This window comes from Papilio machaon, chromosome 6 (assembly GCF_912999745.1).
Source record: "Papilio machaon chromosome 6, ilPapMach1.1, whole genome shotgun sequence".
Taxonomy (NCBI): Eukaryota; Metazoa; Arthropoda; class Insecta; order Lepidoptera; family Papilionidae; genus Papilio; species Papilio machaon.
Window position 1 is genome coordinate 8241636 of NC_059991.1, and position 25891 is coordinate 8267526.

Here is a 25891-nt window from a genome sequence, read left to right on the forward strand (position 1 = left end):
TAAACACTCCCACAAAGTTAAAACTAACCCAAACAATATAACTTGCTTTCAAAGCAAAAGATAATATTAGTTACTGCTAAAACTTGAGCAATTCCATTAAGTTATATTTAATTAAAACGGGAATAAATCGAAACGATAAGGACACACTCGACCTAATTTCTAGACCACTAAGCCCCGCCCAGTCACTGGCCACGCCCACATCATAAGCCACGCCCAAACAGCCTGCTCCATGTTTGTGATATTTGCAACTTAGAATAAGTTTCAGGGACTGTGAAACATTTCGACGTTCGCTATGCTAATGGACTTTCTTTGTTGGATGTACTAAGTGAGTGCACTTAGTACATCCGCGTTCCACGATGCAATATATTTTAATCTAGTATTTAAATATTTAACACGACTCTGTAGTGTAAAATACTCAAATGATGAGAATATCTAAATTTAAATTACAAGCTGTGGTATTATTATTTGATTTAAACCAAGTATGGTCCTTTGGAGCCAGATTATTTTATGTCTTACTCAATTATTTTATATCTTTTCAGTATACGTATTTAATTGTTTTTCTTTTCCATGATTTAGAATACAATGTTCTTATCTCTATTGGAGATATGAGCTGATTATTCTGTTTTTTTTTTTTTTTTTTGATAAGTCCTTTAACTGAGTATTAATGACTTGGTAGTGATCTATGTGACGATTCCTATATAAAGATAAGTCTAACAACATGATGTCTTTAGAGTTACAATAATAATAATTAATGCAGTCATGATCCCTGTCATTTCAAAGACAGTTTTAACACTAAAAGAACAATATACAAAAGAAACTGGTGTCAATATCGGTCGCAAATTGACCCTTAAACGAGCTTCCTAAATCGCAATAAGACGCAATTCAACAGCATCGCTTCACTAGTTAAATCCCTAAAGAATACAGCCCTCTATTGCCAGGTTCATCCTCAAAGCGAGAGATATCAAAAAAATACATCCGACCGTCCTCGCAACGCTTTATTAAGAATAAATTTACGACGATCAACACCGTCCAATTTATAAACAGAAGCGATATTTAACATTTAGGTAATAATTATATATCGAAACCAAGTATTAAACGCGCATGTATAAGACGCGAAAGTAAACTTACGGCAACAATCAATAAATTGGCTATTGTTATAATTTCAATTACTCTGTCCCTGCTTTGCTGAGTTGGCTTCCTTTTGCCACACTATTGTACCAAGTTTGTGCCTTTTTTGTGTTTTTTGTATTATATTATTTTTGTATTATATTAATAAAGTGTACGCCGCATATCGCTTTTGTGTTGGGCCGAGCGGATAGTGCGCGGCGCCTACCGCCTATCTTCAGCGTAATGCATTTATGCAACAGCAGCGACCGGGGCCGGTCGATGCTGCGCGTAATTTTCAACAAATATTCCGATCGCTTTTTATTTCTTGCTGAAGATGCGTTCGCTTTTAGCGAAATCTAAATCATCGATCGATCTCGACTTGTTTTGCTTGTGAGTAATGTCGATCGACAAATATGTTGTTCGAAATGTTACGTAAAAAAATTCGCATCATTATATTGTCATTAAATACAATTATGCTATGTTATTTCTGTAAATCAATAGTCTATATAAAATGAATAATATAGAAGTATAAACATGCATCATTAGTTTGAAGTTTAAACATACGACAAATTATTCCGTACATTTCTTTACTATCTATGATTCTTAATGAACGGATCATCTTTGGCCCTCAATCGCTATCGTCTAAGTATGTTCAGCACTTTTCAATGTATTCAAAGTTATTTAATTTTTATTTAAAATCGTAAAAACAAATTTTTCGATTAAAATTGCCCGTTCGTTAAAAATATTTTGATTACAGTAGAGTGATTTTTTTTTTTTGAACAAGTCTATTAATAGGGCTTTTGTATCGTTATGCCTTTTGTTAAATGGACTAATAAGAACATAATAAAAAAAAACACTCCAAAAAATTCATCCTGTATTTTTTGTCAATATAAACTTAACCTCTGATAGTAACGTGCAGTTTCAATTTTATTTTTACATATGTGTATAATATATTGGACATCATAAAAATATACCAAATAAGTCCATTGTTAAACTAAATACATCAGGTATGTATTTAATTTAACAATGGACTTATATCACATTTTTAATGGCTCAGTTTTGTAAACAGTCATGTACTCGTATTTCTTACAATATTTTACTTTCCTTTGGCTTCAGCTTGAGTAAATACAGCTCAGAGTACATATTAAGACTTCGATAAAATCCTTGTGTTTATATTGCCCCTTAATTATCATACCAAAACATCCAATTTTCTTTCCGTTCTTTGTTCTAAAACTTTTATTTTGTCGACAATAGAACTAAATAAACTTGTAGGAGGTAGGAAGAGGGGAGAAGGGGGTCCAAGTTAAACAAGACGCTTTTAACAAGTTGAGCAGCAGAGCGGATTTACTCGCGACATTTGAATAATACGTCGAAATTTGAATAAGACTTTTTTCTTCGGGCCCCGGATTGCTCGAAAATACTTAATGTTGCCAACTTGACTAATGTATTTTATTTTATATAGAACAAGTATTTAAATCTTTATTGAAACAATAAAACATGTACATTTATCTCAAATAATAAAATTATTGGAGATAATAATATGCCGGCACATCGAAAACGGTATAAAAAAATTAACAATAGCGTCTTGAACACTAAACCGATAGTTTTCTCTGCCAAAACACGTGTTTGAACTATGTTTCTATCCCTCTTATTTATTTTCCAAAAAAAAACCAATAATGTAATTTCGTACAGAATATCAGCAGGGAAACTCAAACAAAATGTTCTATGTTAACATCAAGACAGCGGTTGATATGTCATCGGGGACACCTATTGTACAGCAAAAGCAAGCTTCCATTATTGTAATCAAATGCGATAACACACAATGATACCTAAACCCTGCACTTTGAATTAAATAAACAGAAACTAATACGTTAGAATCATTGTTTGCTGCATACATTTAAGAAGTATATTTAATTCCAAGTCAAAATAAAGTTCAGACTTTCAATTATGTCAAACCTTTTAGAGCCCATTGTCTTCTCATTGATATTTTCATTACTTATGTCCTACTATTTACTATACCAAATAAACAACTGGTACACGGTACATCTATAGATGTGACTGTAATAAGACAGATTTCTTTATACCTCAATGGATAACGAGCTATCTTTTATATATAAAAACTAATTTAAGAAAAGCAAATGTTGACGCAACAATTTGAATAAGATCTGAAACATAATTACCAAACCCGCAACCAAAATGAAAGTATAATGATATGACAGTATTTTCTCGAATAAACATCATAATAATGTGTTCAATCGGAAATTTATTGGTTGTATTGTGACATACATAATACCGGCGGACTGTGGCGCGCGCCCGCCCATACAACCCCATACAAATCCAAGTGCCGCGTCACCTCTATAAGCGATTACGTTTTCTTCAATACATTACTTAGAAGTGAGAAAAATTGGATGCGACAATTTTCACTATACTATTATCGCATTTAGATTTTAGAACAATTAAGCTTTTTGGCTACGAATCAACAGAAAGTCTTTAACGTCTTTTGAGTACAAGTTTGTCCACAAGCTCCAGAATTCGAGAAGCTTCTGCTTAGGTCCTTTACAAGTGCCTTAATATTTTAGTTGCAATCAAGCACTTTACATTAGGGATGTGCCGAGATGTATTTAGTGGCTATAACCTATCCACTTACGATGTACTTCTTTCATCTAGCAATCCTGAAAGTACTCCTGTTATATTATTCTAAATAAATGGTACATTTTTTTCTGAAATCCGTGTAACAAGCAAAAAAAACTGTCAAATCACGTCGATTAGTGGTCGATGATCTAAAAAGCTATTGTCGTGTCACCACAAAGCAAACGAGCAACAACCGCTGCCGCCCCGCGACATTGTCCGCAAACACCTCCGATACAACCCCCACACTATTTAAACGATACCTGTTACGATTTAACCCCAGTTAAATATGAAAATTCGGAAGAAAAACTTCTTTTCCAGAAATTATAACTAAATTTTTTTTATAAGTTACAAAAAAAGCTCTAGTTCAAATTCCAAAACCATGTCACAAGTAAATTAGTAGATTTAGTTTAAATAATGGAAATGCAAGTGGAACCTTTAGATTTATCAATGAAAAGCAATCAAAATAAATTATTAAATCTCGTAGACTCAAAATTTCTGAACGGTTTCAATAATCATTTACTAAATCTGTACGAAAGATCGAACTTCGTTAGTGATAATTGTCTGCCACGGAAGAATGTAAATTTGAAGAATATATTACCTTGTCAGGTCTGTTTGAAGACTTTTGATAGACCATCCTTGCTGAAGAGGCATATGCGGACACATACCGGTAAGTCAGGCTACAGAAAACTGACCGGAAAAGTGTGGCTTTTTTCATGCTTACCATAAACATCCCTGTCACTGTTCTCCCACTGACAATTCTGTCGTGTTTCATTAAGACATACTAAAGGTAATTAAAAAATGAATTGATGAAAACATCATTCATAGTCCAGAACAGAGAAGCACAAACAACTCTTCATGTTTCTGAGTGTTCCGTGCATTGTACATTGCTTACTTGGACTCTCCATTCATTGAACCAAGATTTTTGACCAAATAATACTGAAATAACGTTAGATACTATGAATGTACCTGGCGCGTGAGTTGGCACGTCCTCGGGGAGAAGAATATTTTAGTTCGTGATGTGCCAAAACAAATACCGGATACTGTATTTTATGGAGCCATATCTAGTGAGATAACTAAACCCTATTGTTGTAGGTGAGAAGCCACACGTTTGCGGAGTGTGCAGTAAAGGGTTCAGCACGTCCAGTTCGCTCAACACCCACAGGAGAATACACACGGGTAAGAGTACCAAATGGTTCCACCATTATTTATTTATAGTGATAAATACAGGATGATTCTAAATGAACGGATCAAAAGCTTGGAAAAAGGTTTTAAAAGAATGAAATAACTAATAATAAATAGAAAATCTCGGAACATACTTTTGGCTTAAACGATAGTTATCAAGGTCCTTTATCTCCACAAAGTCTTTGATCCGTCTGTTAAAAATCACCTGGATAAAGTGCAAAAGAACTTCTTTTTATGGCTATAAAAGTTATCTTTATAAATAATTTTCGTATATTTTTTCCATAAGGCGAGAAACCGCACAAATGTCCAGAGTGTGGTAAATGTTTCACAGCTAGTTCAAACCTTTACTACCACCGCATGACACATACTAAAGTAAGTTCATTGCTTTCAATTTTTTTAAGTAAAAGGCGTATGTTGCATTTCTAAAGCTTAGCCATACGAGAGAAAATAACGTTCAAGACTGCAAAGAAAATTGACATGTTTTGTCAGAGCAATTTATTCCTAACATTTTTGATTCGGTAATGTCATAAAAATGTTCGTTTTATTATGGAATATTTGATTTATTTAATAACAAGTGCTTGATCACAATCAAAAATATCAATTGTCGATATTAAAAAATAGTACCGCAAATAGAAATCACGGGGTAAATAGACACAAAATCAGAAATAGTTTTTACGCCATGATATTTAATGATTTTTCATTAGTAAATTAACTATTTACAAAAAAAAATTACTAATCAGATAAAATCAGTTATTAGTTGACGAAAGTCTTTGCATATTATTTTTTATGTTTCATTTCTATTCACACCTTGAATTCTATTTACTCCATTTAACTATACGCAATTGTTTGTTCCTTGACATAATTTAACTTCGTCTTATAGAAGTACCAATACAACTCTCAATCGATTTCAAGTCTCATCAACTGAGGTTTTTACGATTTTTTTCTTGTAGAATAAACCACACAAATGCCCGTGGTGTCCCCGTTCGTTTCCTACGCCGGGAGAGCTGCGCGCACACATCGCGACACATGCCGCCAAACGTATTAGCTTGGAACAAGATGGCGGGCAAATGTTTGCCGTTGGCGGGAATTGGCCATTTTGTATGGCAGGTTTACATAAAAGTACTATAGGAGAGCCATTTTAATGGACCACTTTTGACACTTCAAAATCCAACAACATAACCTTGTAATGGCGGACATTAAATATTATTTATTTTTTTGAAGCTAAAACTGTACATTTACTTTACCTTTTTTTTCAAATTTCGATTACCGGTTTATCATCATCATATCGATCGAACGTCGTTACAATGTTGCGTCACTGTTTTCTTTTTTTGTTTTAAACATTAATGATGTTACAAAAAAATCGAATAACATGGATATTTCATAACGTTAGAATTCTATTCACACATGTTCGAAGTTCGAATCGATTCACTCACTTTAATCGATATTTTTAATCAGGTCACATCACTATGAAGCTCAAACTGATAGATGTCAAATGTGACATATTAAAGTGGCCCTACTATAACCTATTCTATTCATAATTCACGTAAATTTTTTTTGATATTTAAATTAGAATTTAATCGCATATAATTTAATGTACAGTTATTTTTAGTAATGATAATATGTCAATCATATTGTAAATAGTATCAATATGTCTCAGCCCCTTCTTTTTGTTACTCTCAAAATTTTATTTCAAGAATTGTAAAATTTATATTTATTATACGTAATGTAAAATAAAACGCATATACAAAATCACAATGATATTTATTTTTCAGTGTCAACATTATCTTCTTTCTTTTTCTTTACATCTACTTCTGTCTCATCTTCTATTTTCCTCTTTTCACCTTTATTATCATTATTTTCGTCGTTTTCATTATGTTGTGATGAATCATCTTTTTTATCCTGTTTACTGTCACTTTCACCTTCTCCCTCTTCTTTATTCTCTTCTGTTTCGTGCTTATCTTCTGTTTTGCTCTTAAAGTAGTTATTCTGTTGCGCCTGACTGTCATTAGAGGTGTCAACTTTGAGTAGTTCTCGTAATGCCATAGTGGCATATGAACTCGCTGGTAATGTTATAGTCAACAAGCAAGCCTTGAATTTACCATCTGATAAAAAAAAAAGTTAATATTAATATTATTTTAATTCTTTATCTATATATATAAAAGAAAGTTGTGTTAGTTACACTATTTATTACTCAAGAACGGCTGAATCGAATTGGCTGAAAATTGGCAGGCAGGTAGCTTAGAACCAGGAAACGGACATAGGATAATTTTTACCCCATTTTCTATTTTTTATTCCGCGCGGACGGAGTCGCGGGTAAAAGCTAGTTTAATTTAAAAAGATGATTACATGTTTTTAAATTTAGACAAAATTACTTCTACATATTTTATATTAAGATAATGCATAATTTACTTATTTCCAGTACAGCTCGAATGCAACACTGGATTACAACTGGAAAAATGTTAACCCACTCTAACCCACACAATACATTGCTGAATGGGTACACCTTTTCCATCTGTAATTTAACACTGGATTTGATCACTGGACTGGAATAATGTAAACTGGGCAAGTATTACTAATATTATAAATGCAAATATTTGGATGAATGGATGGATGTTTGAAGGTATCTCCATAACTGCATGGATCTCAATGAAAGTTGACATAGTAGAAAGAGCATATAGGCTATTTATTAAGTTTTTTTATTACCGCACAAGAGTCGCGGGCGATAGCTAGTAAGTCTATAAAAAGGAACCAAAGTCAACAAATCATATCGTTTCACCAAACAATTACATATTCTACAAAATATAAAGATAGAAATGATTAGACTGACCTTCAACAATACCAGTGTCGGTGTGACCGTTCAGTTCCTGCAGGTCAGAGAGCTGCAGGTCACAGAAGGGCTCGTGATACCTCACAGTGAGCCACTCCAACTTCTCAGGACGCACTGCTATGTGACGGTATGCACCTGACAGGGAATATGCTCTGTGAATTTACAAAATACATTAAATTAAAATTGTATTTGTTGCCACCGACAAGATAAACACAATATACTTTTCTTGAAGGGATATGAATCCTAAATATTTATTTTAAAAGTCCTAATAAATGTTAATTGCTTGAATAAAACAGAACAGTAGACGCCAGCAACAACAACATCAGTTGCAAGAATTGTACTCGCTCAGTGAAATACCACGACCTCACAGAAGACAGGTGGAAAGTGGAAGTAATTCCAAGTACAGTCTGATGAGTGTGGTGATGGAGGACTCATTTTAGTCCTCTTTCCCTTACCACTCTTTTCTTATAAGGAAGGGATATGAAGGGGAGGTGGATTTGATCGAGGAGATGCATAGGAAGGTTAAATATTCTCTTTTTGTGCGTCGCCTTCGTCGATTGAAGGTAGGCAATGCATCTGCAATTGCGAATGTCTATGGGCAATGGTCGCTTCGCCATTTCAGCGAATTTATGTGGCCGCTTGCTCGTTTGTCACCTTATAATATAATATAAAAAAATTACACTTGAATTTAATTTGATCTTCTTTAGCAAATATTCAATGGTTATAGATAAAGTCCCATTGATATAATATGATGATAAAAAAGTAGTAAAACTAAAAAACTACAAAACTTACTTATTCTTATGTATCATATCTAATTTTAAATTATCCTTTTCAACTAGTTCTTTATAATATTCCTTCATGTTGGGAGGATATTCCACATTATGTCCGGGAATGGGCATCACTATATCAAATATACTGTAACGACCACTCGCAATGTCTTCTTCGGTAAGAACTTTAACAGGAATGTTTGGTTTCGGTAATTTTTTCTCTTGTTCTTTACTTTTGTGTTTATTTTCTTCTTTATGTTCTGTAGCTTCTTGTACATAATTATTATCTGTGACTTCTTGTACAGTAACGTTATCTGTAGTTTGTACAGAGTTGTTTTCTGTAGATTGTACAGAATTTTCGCTTTCATCTATTATTTTGTTGTCTTCTTTTTCATCATCTGATATATCATCTTCTTCGACTTCTGTCACATGAAAATAACAAAATTAAATATTAGTAAAATTAATATCAAATTTAATTTATTTTTCTCTATTGGCTATTTAAAAAGTCAGTTACTTAAGGATTCATTTATCACCACAATTAGAGTTGCTTCAACAGTTTCCAAGTGTAGATTTCTCACTAAATCCTTACTAAAGGCCTGTTTTAATGATAATTTATAGACTAAATGCAGCAGTTAGGATAAATTTTTCATAGCAAACACTAGAGTGCTCCCTTAGTAATCATTTAAGGGCAATGTACGTACCACAAGGGTCGTTATCGTGCTGCAAGTGTTGTAGAGGTACGAGATCACCTACAACAGGGTGGTGTCCGAGCAGCTGCAGACGACGCGACACACATCGGTTCCACACCAACGATTGATACGAGTGTAGGTACATCATACGCTGGTTACGCGGCAACTGATAAATGTATGTGAATTCAATAAAACAATTTAAAAAAAACCTATTTTTTTTATATTCCACTCCTCCCCCTCACCCCTCTAAGTCAAACCAATTTTAATTTTATTTTTAATGAAATACTGTGGGAAACTAGCAAGGTCAACCAATGTTGAATGAATACTGTCCATAGGCAACTGCAAAATTAATTGCAGATACGTTGCCTGACATTATTACTCACTATTGTATTATTACACAAGAGAAGACAAACAGGAAAATTAAATCTTCTTTTTCTACCTATATACATTCCTTCCCCCTCATCAAAACAACTTCACCTTATCTTTTTTCAGGTTTCTGTGCGTGTACTGACCGGTTGACCTCTAGCAGTTTAAACAATATTATGATTGAAGGTAGTGAATTTTATAAGTAAACTTGTTTCCCGCGACTTGGTTCGCGCGGAATAATAAAACCTAGTAATAGATACAGCATTTGTCACACGATAATAGTGTAGCATCCCAAAAGTAGAAGATTTTTTTAAATCCGTTCAATAGTTTCAGAACCCTCTCTCACTCTGTCCGCACGGAACTTAAAAACAACGAAATAAGTAACCTATGTGTTCTTCCAGAATATGTTTTACTGTGCCAAAATTCATCAAGATATGCTGAGCCGTTTCAGAGATAGCCTCAAACAAACATCCATCCATCTAAACATTCGCATTAATAACATTAGTAAGAGAAGCAATGTCTCTGTATGGTCCAAAATAAATAGAGCTATCATATCAAATTATATATACGTGTTGGTGGTGCAACTAACCTGGTCGAGTGCTCCGACGAGGTCTCGCGGGTTATTGTTGAGGGCGCGTTGTAGCCGCGCGTCACCCGCGGTAGCGCGCCCCATACTACGCGAGCTCTCGCGGTCTTGTAGTATGGAATTCACTGCCTAACAAATACACTTAATATACATGATTATTAAGTAATACTAACTAAAATTATTAAAAAAAAAACATGAATAGAATCTGTATCTTGAACAGTGATAGAATATATTTTGGAATACGCTTCATCATCAGCTCACTGTATATCCCTACTGAGAGGCTCGGAGTCTACCCCAAGTTAGGGGTGACTAGGCCATAGTCAACCACAGTCAAGTGCGGGTTGACTTCACACATGTCATTGAATTTCTTCTCAGATATGTGCAGCATCACAATGTTTTTCCTTCACAGTAAGAACGTCAGATAAATGTACACATGTAAATCAAAAGTCGAAAAACACATTGGTACATGGCGGGATTCGAACCCAGGACCTGTAGATTGCAAGTCAAGTGCTTAACCCCTGAGCCACCGACGCTCTTCATGACGTTTCTTCATAGTTTATTGAACAATAAAAAATTATTTTAGGCAACATTAAGGTTCTATAAAAAAACACATTTTTTATTGTTATTTTTTTAAGTTTTTATACTATGATGGCTATAAAGGTAGAGGAAGGCCAAAGAAAGTATGTATGGATTATGTGAAAGAGGATACGCGTAAGAAGGGGGTAAATTCAGATATGACGGCTGATAGAGATGTATGGAGGAGTAGTACTCTGCCGACCCTCCATAGGGATAAGGGCAAGTTGATGATGAAAGTTTTTATGCTATGTTTACCTCTCTGAAGTTACTCTGCAGTAGTTTCCGTCCGATCTCATATGTGGGCATGTCAACTCGTGTACCAAAACGTTGTAGCCCGTAGTAGTTGATGAAGCCGCGCTTGCGCAGCCTCTCGCACGCCTCATCTATCACCTCATCTGATGCCGTCACATTCCGTAACGCTATACGGAACCTGAACGATAGTATAAATTGCATTGAGTTACTACAGTCCGTTCAGACAGATCGGGGCAGACAGAATTTTCACAACAAATAAAATTAAGCTTTATACAATTGACACAAGTTTAATTTTACTTTACACGTGTTTTTTATTAAGAGCGAGCTCAGGGCTTAAGCACTTGACTTGCAATCTACAGGTCCTGGGTTCGAATCCCGCCATGTACCAATGTGTTTTTTTGAGTTTCGATTTACATATGTACATTTACCCCACGTTCTTAAGGTGAAGGAAAACATCGTGATGTAACCTTATTTATACATATTTACGCACATGCACGTATTTAAGAAGAAATTCACATATTCACGCACATTTATGCACATATTTAAGAAGAAATTCAAAGATATGTGTGAAGTCAACCCGTACTGGGCCTGCGTGGTTGACTATAGCCTGGTCACCCCTAAATTAAAGTTAGGCTCCGAGCCGCTCGATGGGGATAGTGTGCTTATCAAGAGCAAGCGTAAAATTGCGAAAAATAAATTTCCACCTCGTCTCAATTGTATACAGAGCAATTTTATTTGCGATAAAAATATAATCTGCTCTCCCGGTCTGTGAGAACAGGCCCTTAATCGGAACAGTTAAAGTGCATGTACACTGAATATTGGTCACAAAACCTTCACAGAAAAATGTTTTCCATATACTCTTCTTTTCCTTTATTAATGAAAAATCTAGTTACGAAAGAACTCTTAATTGGTAGAAGAAAATCTTTTGTCACTTTTCTTGTTTGTTTGCAAAGAAAGTTATTACTAAAGAATACTTAGTAGGTAACTTTTTTTATTATTTGTTTCGTTTTCTTTTAAAGCAGTGAAACTAGCTGTCGCCTGTGACTCCGTCCGCGAAATTAAACTTTACAAGTAGCCTATGTGTTCTTCCAGACTATGTTCTACATCTGCCAAATTTCATCAAGATCCGTTGAGCTGTTCCAGGGATAACTTCAAACATCCATCCATCCATCTAAACATTTGCATTTATAATATTAGTAAGATAAATATGTACCTGTTACCCTTGAGCATGCCGAGTCTCAGATTATAGTTTTTGAAGGTGAAGTTGCCGACGTACAAATCGCGCACATCTTTAGCAGCCGCTACTATCTTCTTCGGATCAACTTTACGGAGACTGAACCATTGCGTTGTCTTAGCACGACGATCCTTTGTACCAGCATAGCCTAGCATTGATGGTTTTATGCTGGAATTGATAATTTATTTACTTTGAACAAAGCTTTTATACAACAAAAAGAAGCACTTTGTCAACAATTTTTTTTTAAGCAAGCTAAAAATATTTTCAAAGAAATTTATTTTTAAGGCAAAGTCTTTTAACCATTTTATCAACTAACAAAAATGTCTAAATCAAGATACTAATGCAACCAAATCTTAACAAAAATCTTGTGACTTCAAGTGCAATTGCAAATCGAGAATATAAATCACTAGCAGTTGCCCGCCACTTCGTCCGCTATAAATATACCCTATTTGTTTTTGCCCGCAACTCCAGCCGCACGGAATTAAAAAAAAAATTATAAGTAGCCTATGTGTTCTTCCAGGCTATGTTCTACATGTGTGCCAAATTTCATCAAGATCCATTTAACTGTTCTGGAGATATCTTCAAACAAACATCTATCCATCCATCCAAACATTTACATTTATAAGTTAAGATGTCACCCAGAGATATTGTAGTTTCGGAACCTATTCAATGCCAACAAACAAAATATATCTTATATATAAAACTGTTGTAAAATAAATACCTACTTCAATTGTAATCTCTCAGCAAGCCTCATTGCAGCTTCCATTGTGTCGCAGTTCTCTTTGTGTAGAACAAAGTGCACATACTCTCCTGGCCATACCCATTTCACTCTGTTATCTCTACGAACTGAGAAAGAAAATTAAAAAGTATTCAACACTATAGGACATAGTAATTGATAAACAACGAAATACTAAGCAGAATGTATATATTATCAATTGTTATATCTTATATATATAAAAGAAAGTCGTGTTAGTTACACTATTTATAACTCAAGAACGGCTGAATCAATTTGACTGAAAATTGGTGGGCAGGTAGCTTAGAACCAGGAAACGGACATAGGATCATTTTTACCCCGTTTTCTAATTTTTATTCCGCGCGGACGGAGTCGCGGGTAAAAGCTAGTTTTAAATATTTCATTTCAACAGAAACCTACCTCCTTTTTTAAATTTCTCAAATCTCACAATCTTTTTATCACCAATAGTAACAGTACTACTAACTAGGCTGGGTCCAAATGCCTTTTTCACTGAATCGTGAATTTTTGTTCTTTCCTCCTTCGACATGCCTGTCACATCAACCTGAAATAATAATAATAATAGACATACATTAACATATTTCTATAGAAACTATTAAAAAAAATAATTATAGGATTTCAATGTCAAAATCACACTCACTTCAACATTCTTATCCGTTGGTGGATTAACAATAAGAGTATTTATACGATCCCAAGTCTCCATTGGCAGTATCTCCAGATTATATTTAGAAAGCAACAAATCCTCATCCTCTTCAATGGTCTCCTCCATAGGTGGCACCGGTGGTGACATATCTGTGAGCTTTGCTATTTCTCCACTTTCATTTATCTCTGATACTTGAAAGTCTGAATATCTGCAATGTACAATAAAAATAAAAGTCACGTCCTAATGGAGCATATGTCTTGTATTGTAAATATTAAATGGAATGTATACAAAACTTATGGTCCAGACTATTAATTTCACGGTGTTATACTTTAAATCGAAATAATAAACATAGTAATAAATGTCGCAAAAAGTTGAATACCTTACCTACATTTAATAATTCCATTGAAACCCTTATGATCACTCATGTATTCTGTTACACCAATCTCTTCCTCCGAGAGCCTCTTACCTGGTGTTTCTCTAGAAGGCATTTTATTCTTGCCAAAGTTGCCTCTCCCACCACGAAAGCCACGATTTTGATTCCCATAAGGCGTTTGTTGGTCATGAAATTTCTCATTTCTCGGCCATGAGCCTCTCCCTCCCCTTCCCCGTCCCCTTCCTCTATGTCCACGCCATCCCCTACGGTCTCGATTATTTACATTCCAGTTGTTATTCATATTGCCACAAACACAATCCGAAGTTAACCTCAAAGTAGAATTGACCGGTGAAGAAATACTATTTCGCAATAAAAGCTGTTGTGATTTTTGTTTTTAATAAAATGTTTCCTTTTCTTAAATGAAATACGCTTATAGACTAACTATGATATAAGGTTTCTTACATTTTAATACTAAATTAAAAAATAACACAGCGAGACAATCGAGTGTACAATGACAGAAGCATTGACAGGTGTCAATGACTAACGTCTACGGTTGCCAGCTAGTCGAATTTCGCTTTTAATATATTTTATTTTGGGAAAAATATTTATAACTTGTAAGTTTGCTTAAGGAAATACCAACGTTAATAACTATTTTATGTTGTATGAGTCTTGGGCCTATTTACTTAATAGGGCAATTTTGCAAAACTTTTATTAGATTTGAGTTTGTTCTACACTCGGACATATAGACTTAGGCAACACTAAACATCCAGGTGTTCAGGAGCGGAGCAATTACCGTGCAAATTGAGAAAATTAAAATTGTGCTAAGTCCTGACTCTTACTACGAAGTAGTTACATACTCTTTTAAGCTGAGTTTATACCAATTTAACCAACTCCTTTAAAAAAAAACAATTTAAGCTCCAGTTATAACATTAAGTGGGTAGTTCTTTCTACTTATTTTGAAATAAAAGTATATTGTAAATTATTTCAAGAATTATATTTAAGAAAACACACAACTCAGCTTTGTAAAACTGAAACTTTCCTCCACCAAAACACATATACAAAATAAAAAAAATAGGTATTTGTTATTTTTAATATTTTTTATAAATGCAAGCTAAGAGCCTAAATTAGTGTACAAAAGAATTTAAAGTAATCTAAATCAGTAAACAAATTAAGAATGGCTAACACTCACATATAAATATCTAGTGATGGCTACAGATAACTATAGGTGTGTGGCTTTCTTTATTATTTTAAATAAATGTCGCAGGAAAATATAAACAATTTAATTTAAATAATAATTTTTATATCAAAATATTTCATATATGGTTAGTTATAAAAGGCACTTTTGTAATCTTTACTGACAAAAGATAATCAAAGTTCTATTTTTAGTTAAAACCTGAAATGTAAGTTTTATATTTTATTTATTGACTGGTAGGAATGCATTCAAAATGTGTAGTATACACCAGATTCAATTAATTAAACAAGAAAAACCTTATAACAATTTTTTTATGGAAAAGAACACCACTGGGCACCACCTTTAAATATGGTATTGAAGGATTTTGCCTTTACAACAAATTTTTTATCACATTTCTTACCAAATAACAATTTTTAAATCTCATGATTACATACATATTAGAAAAAAATCTTATTAGAGTTTGAACTTAAAAAAAATTTAACAATTAAAATATCAAAGTTATATCACCTCTAATTCTCCTCATTAACATCTAAACTCATGTGACATAAAAAACTACATCTTTTATGAGTTCTATTAAGAGACAACTTTTTCAACACATGGATCGCTCTTATAGAATAATTAAAAGAAAAACTGTGAATAAACTTATTTTTAGTATTCCTGCGAAGGGCCAGATGATGATTTTGATTTGTTAGCAGTTTTCTTGGGTAGCAACTGTTGATGGATTCTTGGTATCACACCTCCTTGAGATATTGTGACTCCTTCCAACATTTTGTTTAACTCATCATCATTTTTCACTGCCAGGAGGATGTGACGTGGCAAAATTCTGAAAAACAATAAAATGCAAATATAATCCACACTTAAAAACTGTTTTTAGTTACATATGTGTATATGTTTACCAAATAAATTAAATGCTTGATAAGGGAAACTGTTACAAGTATTTATAATTACTTGTCCAAGCACCATTTTTAATTAAATTTTTCAGACAAGTTCTGTACATAATTTTACCTAGATTTGCCATTATCGCTTGCAGCTTTTCCAGCTAATTCCAGTATTTCAGCTGCTAAATATTCCAATGCCGCTGACAAATATACTGCAGATCCACATCCAATCCGTTTTGCATAATTTCCCTTACGAAGAATTCTGTGTATTCGCCCTACTGGAAAGTTTACACCAGCACGAGCGCTTCGCGATTTTGATTTAGCGCGCTTTTTGATACCTAAGACAACAGAATTATTTATGGGTAACTACTAATTCAACATAAATTCTTAAATAAAAAATACTGTTTAGTTCAAAGTAAAATAAAAAATTCAAATAATTTGTGACTAATTACGCGAGACACTAAAGTCCAGTAAAGTTATACTGTTATTTGCTTATAATAAGTGCAAAAAATACTAAAAGAAAGTAATAAAAGAAAGAATTTGTTTCATATTTTGTTTTGTGCTTTACTTACGTTCGGCACTACGACCAGACATTTTGGTTTTGTTTCAATCAATTTTATATTGATATGATTTAAAATTTGTATATTTTCTTCAATTATTTCTTAAATGCGTAAAAACTAAAACAATGCGACGAAGTTTTCTTATAAATCGTTTGACTTTGATTTGATTTCACCAAACGTTACCTTTGACTTTGACATCCAAAAGAGCGGGAACAGCAATGAAGTTTTTTTTTTTTTAGGTTAGAGTTGTAAACTTTTTGCCACGGTGAAAGTAAACATTTTGTTCATGTTTTGATTTCAAATTAACTTTAACTCATAACGATTAACTAAACTCATAAAAATGAAACAATCTTATATAATTTACTGGAATCAACTACTAGAAAATCTTGAGTACATTTACAGAAGAATTATGTTGGTAAATTATTTCAATGGGTTCCGAGATCGGACAGGTTTATAACTTTTTTACATTATTAAACTTTTCTTTCTTCTGTACGTTTGGTTCATTATTTCTTGGCAATAAAACAACAGAAACCAGTCTTGTAAATGACATGTAATTTTAAATACTGTAAACAAGAGATCCGATAATTGATTTTCATTTTATAGTACAATGTATGAAATTTAACAGACTGTCTAAATTTACAACTAACAGTTATATAAAAGATTCGGTCTAACATCAACTTTTCCATTTGAACAATTTAAACAGAAAGGTAATGAAGTTGTACAAACTAGATCTACCTAAAAGGTTTAAAACTAAAGTATTAAACGGCAAAGGAACATTACAGATAGCATAAAAGGCATCATAGCGAATACAAAACTGGTAAAATCTAATACTTAAAAATACTATTCTTTAAAAAATACCACGAGTTTAAAAATAATTAAAAGCGTAACTTCAAAAAATATACACGATTTAAAATATAAATGCAATACTAATGGAATAATTGTAACAAATAAGTTTTGTAAATAACTTAAAAACTCTTGTTCCGTTTTTATTCGAGGTTTCTAACACATTCTATATAATCTAATACAAAATCTATTAAAATGTAGCTCTAGAAAATATTTTTAATAATAAGAACCAAGATTGCACAAAGAGTGTTAACATAAAAATATAAATAACCGGGATTTTATTTAACATTATAAAATTTATATAACACTATCACTTTATAGGTTACATACATATTAAGAGTTAAAACTTTTTTCATGGTTAGTTACAATAAATATACATAGACAAGTTCCACCAACAATCTTTTTGTATAATGTTAAAAATTCATATCAATAGATTAATTTCTGTGTTGAACGAGAAATATAATTCAGACCATTCAGATTTATATTTTATATTATTTATGCATCATTTAAAAAATAAAAATTGATACATTTCTTGCCCCTTCATCTATAGTTCCACCAAGTCATAGACCGTGGGACTGCACCTGGATTTCAAACATCCAATAAATGTCTGGCTTGTCTATGTTTACGGGGACGATAAAATTATTTAAAGTGAGTAGAGTATGAAGTTAATAGCATCTCTCATGGCAGTGTTGAGACAATTTGCTGAGGTGACATCGGAGTAAAAAACTAAATGAAAAATATTACAAACATTATTCCCAACTGTTGCTCATTTTAACATGGCTGCATTCTTTGTAATGATTTAAAATTCATTTATTAATAATTAATAATAGTTTTAAGGTTTAATTTTCTAGTATTTATATTTGACAGTTGATTTATAATAATGCCCAAAAAAACTGAATATTAAAATAAATAGCACCTTTATGTAGAATGCAGCTGTTGTACACAAAGCTCTTAAAATACTAAAAATTTTGTTATCAATTTAGAATTTTATATGAGCAATGAATATTTCATTCGTATTATATTTGAATTAAAATTGGCAACAATGAAAAATATAGCAATATACAAAAGTTACCAATATTACATTTATCAACAAATGCAAAAGAGAGATCTGACCCGATATTAGGTCACAGACTCTCTATAAAATATTAGGAAAAAATACACAACCGTATATAATATATTCACACTACACACAAATTCATCATTATTTTTCACATAAAAAACACACTTTAAATTTTAAACATCGTGAAAACCACAATTAGAGTGATGTCACAAGGGCGTTACGCAGAATTTCAACTCAACAATCCAGTATGCATATTCCTCATTAGTTTCATCAACAGAAGTTATTTTGTCACATCATATCTACAACTCACGTCACCGCAACGCACATGTGACATTGCCCTTAATTGCTTTTCGCAAAGTTACAATTTAAAATGATTAACTTGGTCAATATTAGTTTACTTCATTATCATAACCAGTGAGACTTGTCACTACAATACCAACATTCAAAAATAATTCTATCGTTCAAACTATGTCCAGATTAATTTGACTAGTCGTAATTATTCACTCTTTTTATATATTACACATTGTTTCACATTGAACCACTAAAACCTTAGACGACTACACATCATTACAAAAACAAATTTATATTTTAGATATTTCTTCTAGTATTTCATTTCACATATTAGAGATTTTTATTGTGTAATTGTACCTGATTTAAAAAAAAAATAACTTCCCTCCATTTAGTTGATGTAATTTTCCACATATTAAGATGTTAGCATCTACTAGGTCTAGTGTTCAATGTCTTCATACTAATCTGACATTGGCCATACAAAACTCGTAAAAGCTTTAATATTATTAGCTAAATGAGCTGAGAGCACTTGTTTTATTATCACATATTATCAGTCGAATGCAGAACTAGTTTCTGCATTGGGTCTAGAATTATTTTAGAATTGTTATCATCTTCCAGCTTTTTACTTAAACATTCCCCGGCAGCATTTCTTTCTTTGTCAAATTCCAAATCACTTGCTTTATTGTCAAACACAGGGAAGAAGTCATAATGCTTCCCATTACTGATTTGTTTGTTGGCTTTATCTGTTTTCGAACACTTTTGCTTTTTTAAATCATCAGTATGTTTTATTATATTACGTTTTGATTCATTCCAACCTTCAGTCTTCCCAACAATTGGGTTCCAATCTTTTCTGAATGAACTCGAAGGTTTAGTTGGCTCAGTAGTGGCGAACTTTTGTTGAATCTCATTGATCTGATTGTGGTTCTCTCTACTTGAAACAATTTGTCCATAAACTGGTGTACAATATGTGGTATCAGAGTCGGTGTTGCCTGTTTTATTGTCTTTGTGCAATTGATTTTGATTTAGCTGACAGTTGTTCATTCCAGAGTCGAATTCTGACTTCTGTCCGGCATTAAGCAGAATTTGTTTAGAAGATTTTACTGTGTTTTTCTTATCGTTTTGATGGTTTCTATTCGGTGATCCATTGTCATAATTCCTGTTACTTCTAGAGTTTGATTTTTCATCTTCATTAATGTCATCACTGCCAATTCCGTCAATATCGTATACCTGGAATTTAATAATATTGTATAAGTTATCGTTTAAAATGAAGTATGGTGTGGTTTAATCATTTTGGTAGCTCAAGGTCATCTCCACGCTGCGCAATACCTTCCTCCCACATCCATTAATGCTTCAACTAATATTATGTTGTATGTCAAGATACTTGAAAACTTTACAACCTCTTGTAAATTGTCTTAACAACACAAGATCGGCCATATGGGAGCTTTGCGGGTGAATGAAAGCGCATGCAAGGGATGTATCCCACGGATAAAATTGCTATATGCTTTGTATTATGCAAAATTGCAATCCCTCCTAAAGTTATACCTTATACATAACATCTTGGGTCATTCCTTTTTCCCGTTCTCTTTTGTTCTGAACAGCAAGCCAAACATCTTTTAGTTCCCCTGCAAGATCCCTGTCCCTCAGTATCACGGGGTTCCTAGCAAGTATCAGACCTGGGTTCATAGCCTCCACGAAGTCACAAAGAAGGCTAACCAAAGCTTCTCGGTCCTGAAATCATTAGGGTAAAATAAACTTTATGTCAAAATAAAGCAAATAAAATAAAATTCTGTTGGTTGTCCCTTATAAATATTATTCTTGGTATTCAAATGCCACCTAATTTCAGAGGAAAGTCATTGAATTTATTTAATGTTTGTAAACTGTTCCACTATGATTGTCAAGTTAATTCATAAGATTGGTTAAAAAAATTATTTAAAATCATGTTTCTATTAAAATGTAAGTTTATTTACTATACAGTAAAATTTAAACAAAAAAAACATATTTACTGTGGGATTAGATGCATTCTTGCCATTAGCTTTCAAGATGTCCGGATTAACCATAACAGCAAACACAAGAAGAGGTGGTCTGTTGCTGTTAGGGCCACACCCTTGATGCACCTGTACCATATAAGCAAGGTGTAAATATTGCTATATATATTCCTTACAGTGTAACAAAAAAAAAACAACTCAGATTAGGAAAATGTAACATAATGGTTCTGTCTCTTCAGTAAATTTTAATACTTTAGTCCCAAATGCACTTTTATACATATTTTTCATTGATAAGTAAGGACTTTTTGTTATCTTTTAAATGATAAACTTTTATTTACACCCTATAGTGAGGTTTCCACCGTAAAAGGTTTGCGACATTTTTTATAAGATTATTACGAATATTTTACAAACCTGCATACCACCATATAATGGTATAGGATCCGAATACTGTTTTGGATTCGCTATTTTCTGCCATCCCAAAACATTAATATATAATTTCTCCGAAGTATCTCTTATTGAGTCTTGAATACACATATGAGGTTGAGGAGGATTTTTGAATTGTCGAAATGCACGTGAACTTCGAACATACTGTATAGGTGCTGTTTTTTCTTGTGTGTTTTGATTTTCCATGTCAATATTAATAATAATTGCGATTAAAAAAATGAATCACTTAAGAAAACTCACAAAAATGTTCATTAAAAATAATACCGATACGAAAACTCAAATGACATTTCTAACACCAACAGGCCTTCTCGATACAGACCTGTCATTCCAAGTTTATTGAACTTTCTACAGCTTACCGATCCGAACCATCACCAAATTAAAACACAAGCGGAACACGATCACGCGATTTGTTTATCTAAGTTTGGGTACGAGTTCCTACAGCTTCGTAAGTCTGTTAATAAAAGCTTCAATGTGTAGAATGAAGTAAAAATAAATTATTTCCGTTCCATCCATTACAGAGGAACAATGTCAAACGAACGCATACTTTTTTAACTTTCGGTAACAGCAGCCTGAGGCATAGTGTATAGTCAAAGAATCTGAAATTCCTATTAGATTTTAAGTAATTACATGTAATAATTCTTTTAAATCTTAAGTTTTTGATAATATATTTGCTATACGCGCTATTTTTATAACATGTGTGTTTCAGATATAAATGTTATCTACAAAAAAAAAATTCTTATTTAAATAAGCTAGCTAAGCCTAACCGTATCATCAATCAATCAATATCAATACATAGTATAAAACAAAGTCGCTTTCGCTGTATGTCCGTATGTATGCTTAGATCTTTAAAACTACGCAACGGATTTTGACGCGGTTTTTTTAATAGATAGAGTGATTCTTAAGGAAGGTTTGTATGTATAATAAATGCATAATATAGTAGAGAAACACTGATAAATTTAAAGTTTTCTAATGTGATGTCGTAAATAAGCACGTTTTTTTGCGCTTATATTGCAAACGCTGGCTGAACCCTACGAGATAGACCAAAATAATGTACTACAGTATTGTTCACCTTAAAAAGTTCAACAAAAAAGTCCGCGATGGTATATGTCTATCTCTTAGGGATAACCCAGCATAACCATTTAAACAATACAGCATTAATCCTTATCCATTTAAGTACCTTAAATAAATTGTGCATTTATTCTGTAGTAGGTATATTTTGCATTGCACCCGTGCGAAGCCGGGGCGGGTCGCTAGTAATGTATAATTCCAATTTGCTTTTTCAAAGATCACGAGTAATCCTTACTTCCTTACTAATATTATAAATGCGAAAGTAACTCTGTCTGTCTCGCTTTCACGCCAAAACTACTGAACCGATTTAAATGAAATTTGGTGCACAGATAGTCTGAGGAAGGACATATAGGCATTTTAACGTGAAAAAGAGGTTGTAAGGGGTTGAAAGTGGGGGTGAAAGTTTGTATGGAATTATCTAAATATGGTAGGTAGAGACCCAGGACCTACATTTGGCGCGGTCCTAGAACACCTCTCTCTATGTTCTTCTACATTCATACATCAAAGCATAGTACGTCGGTTAAGTAAAATAATGAGCCCAAAAAAAATACTCCCCGAGATAGTATTTCACACGGACGAAGTGTCGGGCACAGCTAGTTGTTTTATATAGGTACTAGCGACCCGCCCCGGCTTCGCACGGGTGCAATGCAAAATATACCTACTACAGAATAAATGCACAATTTATTTAAGGTACTTAAATGGATAAGGATTAATGCTGTATTGTTTAAAATCACTTCGTAAAAGAATAAAAATGGTTATGCTGGGTTATCCCTAAGAGATAGACATATACCATCGCGGACTTTTTTGTTGAACTTTTTAAGGTGAACAATACTGTAGTACATTATTTTGGTCTATCTCGTAGGGTTCAGCCAGCGTTTGCAATATAAGCGCAAAAAAACGTGCTTATTTACGACATCACATTAGAAAACTTTAAATTTATCAGTGTTTCTCTACTATATTATGCATTTATTATACATACAAACCTTCCTTAAGAATCACTCTATCTATTAAAAAAAACCGCGTCAAAATCCGTTGCGTAGTTTTAAAGATCTAAGCATACATACGGACATACAGCGAAAGCGACTTTGTTTTATACTATGTATTGATATATTGATTGATTACAACAGAAAGCCTCGTTAAGACAGTCCACGCCACCTCCATCTGCAGTTTCATGTAAGATTTAAAGAATAAAGTGAGTAGAGAAAAACTCTGTGATAGTTATCTATTTAAATTTCATTGTCACATAGCCGAACTTTGTTTTTTGCGCTTATTGTTATATATTAGGTTTAAACAGTATATCCAAATAAGATTGTTGCTAAACAAAAGGAACAGGCGCTATTTAAATAAAAACCACAAAATTTGTGTTTCTCCTCTCTATTCTACTATTAGACAACTACTTTTTAGATCATTTTACTACATTAGAAATCGTGTATTTAGTATCATATATTTATTTTCTAAGCAATGTGTAGTAACTATAGGCTCCCTTAAGGATCTGGAAAAAATATGTTAAAATAATAAAGAAAATACTTTGGATAACCCGACTTCAATGACTTGATGCGTTTTATGGATATGGTTACTATACCGTCACAAAGGTCGACAGCGTAAGATTTGTAAAGGGCCCCGCTGTAAACGTATGGACTCGGTTCAATTGACCAGCTAGGAGGATTATGTTCTTCCGTTGTCGCGGGTCTGCCATCCACCATTCACTTTCGTATGGACCCAGCATAACATTGCCGCTCTAGAATAGGAAGGAAGTAAGTGAATGTGGATTTAAGTCATGCTCTTTTTTTGTAGTCCACTTTCATGAATTTCTTTTGCCGCATAAAAGTTGTGAGATGGAAATTGGTAATTTAATTCAATACAGTTCAAATGAATGAAATTGCATGTTTGTGGATTTCCCTTTTCGCTTTTTAAGTCAATGTTACAGTTAAATAGCGACAACATGAATGTGTACCTTGTGAATGAGTTTACCTTTACGATGACAACATTGCTGTGCCAGCAGAAGAAAAAAAGTTGCATGATGCCGAATATCAAATATTCAGCCATCAGTACCTTCTGTGTAGTGCTCGTGGCAGTCTAAAGTAGAAAAATACGCACTTAAAAATTCATACCATTTGCTCCGTGTTTTGGGATAATAAGGATAAAAATTCTGACAGAATTAGCCTTTGCAATAGAAAAAACCTTTACAAGGGGAAGTTAATTACACATAAAAATATAAGTTGAAATTTATAAATGTATCTACGTACTGTTAGTTGGAAAGCGCTAAAACATAGCATTGATGAGCACATTACCACGTAGAGGAACATGACGGGCGACAGTAAAGAATTGAACAGCTTGGCATTCCTGAAACGAATATGATAGTTACTGACGAAACACTACTAAATCAGGTTGGTAATTTTTCTTTGCTTTTGATCGAAATATACGTTATATTTATTCTTACTTCATTAAAAGATCATGGATGCTGTGAAGTTCCTTCATAGTCGCTTCTACTTCTTCATTACTCACACCCAGTCCATCGGTCCCGAAAATCTGCCTACATCGCTCCCGAAGTAAGTCAAGCTTCCCACCAAAATATACCATGATTACCATCACACTGGTATCGTAAGCCGCCATAATAGAACCCCCGTAAATGCACATTGACGCTTGGTACAGAACAGTCACCCAACAACCCGGCGAAGAATATTTATCAAACGGCACCCATGAGCTAAAGATGTGAGGAAAAGATTCCGTACCGTTACTCAGAGCGTCACGATATATTGATGAAGATAAATATTTCAATAGCGGAGCATTAGTCACAGTAATCACGGTCATACCAACCAGAAAGCAATAGAAATAAACGACTTTACGACAGTATTTTGTGTAGTTGGCGATAATTCTTTTTCTAATCTGATCTCTACTATATCTCTCATATTTATCAGCTTCGGTAATATACTCGATGAGCTGCTTCCACTTACGCTGCCAGAACACGAAAGTGTTGGCTTTCACGACGCAAACTATACTCAACATTGATATCCTCAAGTTCGTTAGCACCAGATCCAAATTAGACCCGATGTTAAATAGCTCTAAATATTGTGTGAACACGAAAAAAGTGAGAAAAGAAAGCAAGAAAATGTATATGGCTTTTCCTTTTTTACTATCAGGTAGGATCAAACCAGTTTTCGTTAACATCCAATAATTCGGACCGAAAAGAGGTTTTTTTGGATCTTCCAAGCTTTGCAGAAATTTTGTTATCATTTTGTTAACATGTAGTGTTTAATAGAAATGATCGAGTACATATTTTGCAGGTTATTTATATAGCCCCATTTGGATTAATATCGAAGAATAGTTACACGGAACTTCCTTTAATTTTTAATGAAATACTAAATTTTTCCTTAATTTTTTATTTTCTTGATATCTAGGATACATCGATATGCCATAGGGTTGTCAGATATTTTGCTCCTTTTGCGTTTTATGATGTTTGTAATATTTAAAAGAAACGAGTTCTGTTAGGCGACAAGAACATGGTCTCTACATAGGAAAATTTACGATATGTATATTTTAGGTTATTTAAAATAAGGCACTACTGTTTAACTTGCACTAATCCAAGTTA

The 25891-nt window shown here is 33.3% G+C and overlaps 4 protein-coding genes across 4 annotated transcripts; 1 reads left to right on the plus strand and 3 right to left on the minus strand.

Moving 5' to 3' along the window:
* The first annotated feature begins 4351 nt into the window (after positions 1 to 4351).
* Positions 4352 to 6084, plus strand: LOC106709832 (zinc finger protein 263). The gene is made up of 4 exons (XM_045678473.1): positions 4352 to 4405; positions 4831 to 4914; positions 5207 to 5292; positions 5871 to 6084. The coding sequence occupies exons 1-4, from the start codon at positions 4390 to 4392 to the stop codon at positions 6060 to 6062; spliced, it is 378 nt and encodes a 125-aa protein (XP_045534429.1). The 5' UTR covers positions 4352 to 4389; the 3' UTR covers positions 6063 to 6084.
* Positions 6085 to 6681: 597 nt separating this feature from the next.
* Positions 6682 to 14510, minus strand: LOC106709831 (pseudouridylate synthase 7 homolog). The gene is made up of 11 exons (XM_045678436.1): positions 13996 to 14510; positions 13609 to 13819; positions 13371 to 13512; positions 12943 to 13063; positions 12197 to 12385; positions 10987 to 11161; positions 10159 to 10284; positions 9216 to 9369; positions 8540 to 8936; positions 7748 to 7899; positions 6682 to 7022 (listed from the first exon to the last, which is right to left on the minus strand). The coding sequence occupies exons 1-11, from the start codon at positions 14283 to 14285 to the stop codon at positions 6682 to 6684; spliced, it is 2298 nt and encodes a 765-aa protein (XP_045534392.1). The 5' UTR covers positions 14286 to 14510.
* A 1118-nt stretch (positions 14511 to 15628) lies between these two features.
* LOC106709902 (histone H2A, sperm-like) lies at positions 15629 to 16804 on the minus strand. The gene is made up of 3 exons (XM_014501821.2): positions 16627 to 16804; positions 16182 to 16392; positions 15629 to 15999 (listed from the first exon to the last, which is right to left on the minus strand). The coding sequence occupies exons 1-3, from the start codon at positions 16646 to 16648 to the stop codon at positions 15825 to 15827; spliced, it is 408 nt and encodes a 135-aa protein (XP_014357307.1). The 5' UTR covers positions 16649 to 16804; the 3' UTR covers positions 15629 to 15824.
* Positions 16805 to 19265: 2461 nt separating this feature from the next.
* LOC106709830 lies at positions 19266 to 25536 on the minus strand. The gene is made up of 9 exons (XM_045678437.1): positions 24743 to 25536; positions 24549 to 24645; positions 24274 to 24378; positions 23885 to 24040; positions 23762 to 23794; positions 21202 to 21450; positions 20809 to 20919; positions 20348 to 20533; positions 19266 to 20032 (listed from the first exon to the last, which is right to left on the minus strand). Exons 1-9 carry the CDS (start codon positions 25534 to 25536, stop codon positions 19346 to 19348), a joined length of 2418 nt encoding a protein of 805 aa, XP_045534393.1. The 3' UTR covers positions 19266 to 19345.
* Positions 25537 to 25891: the final 355 nt, after the last annotated feature.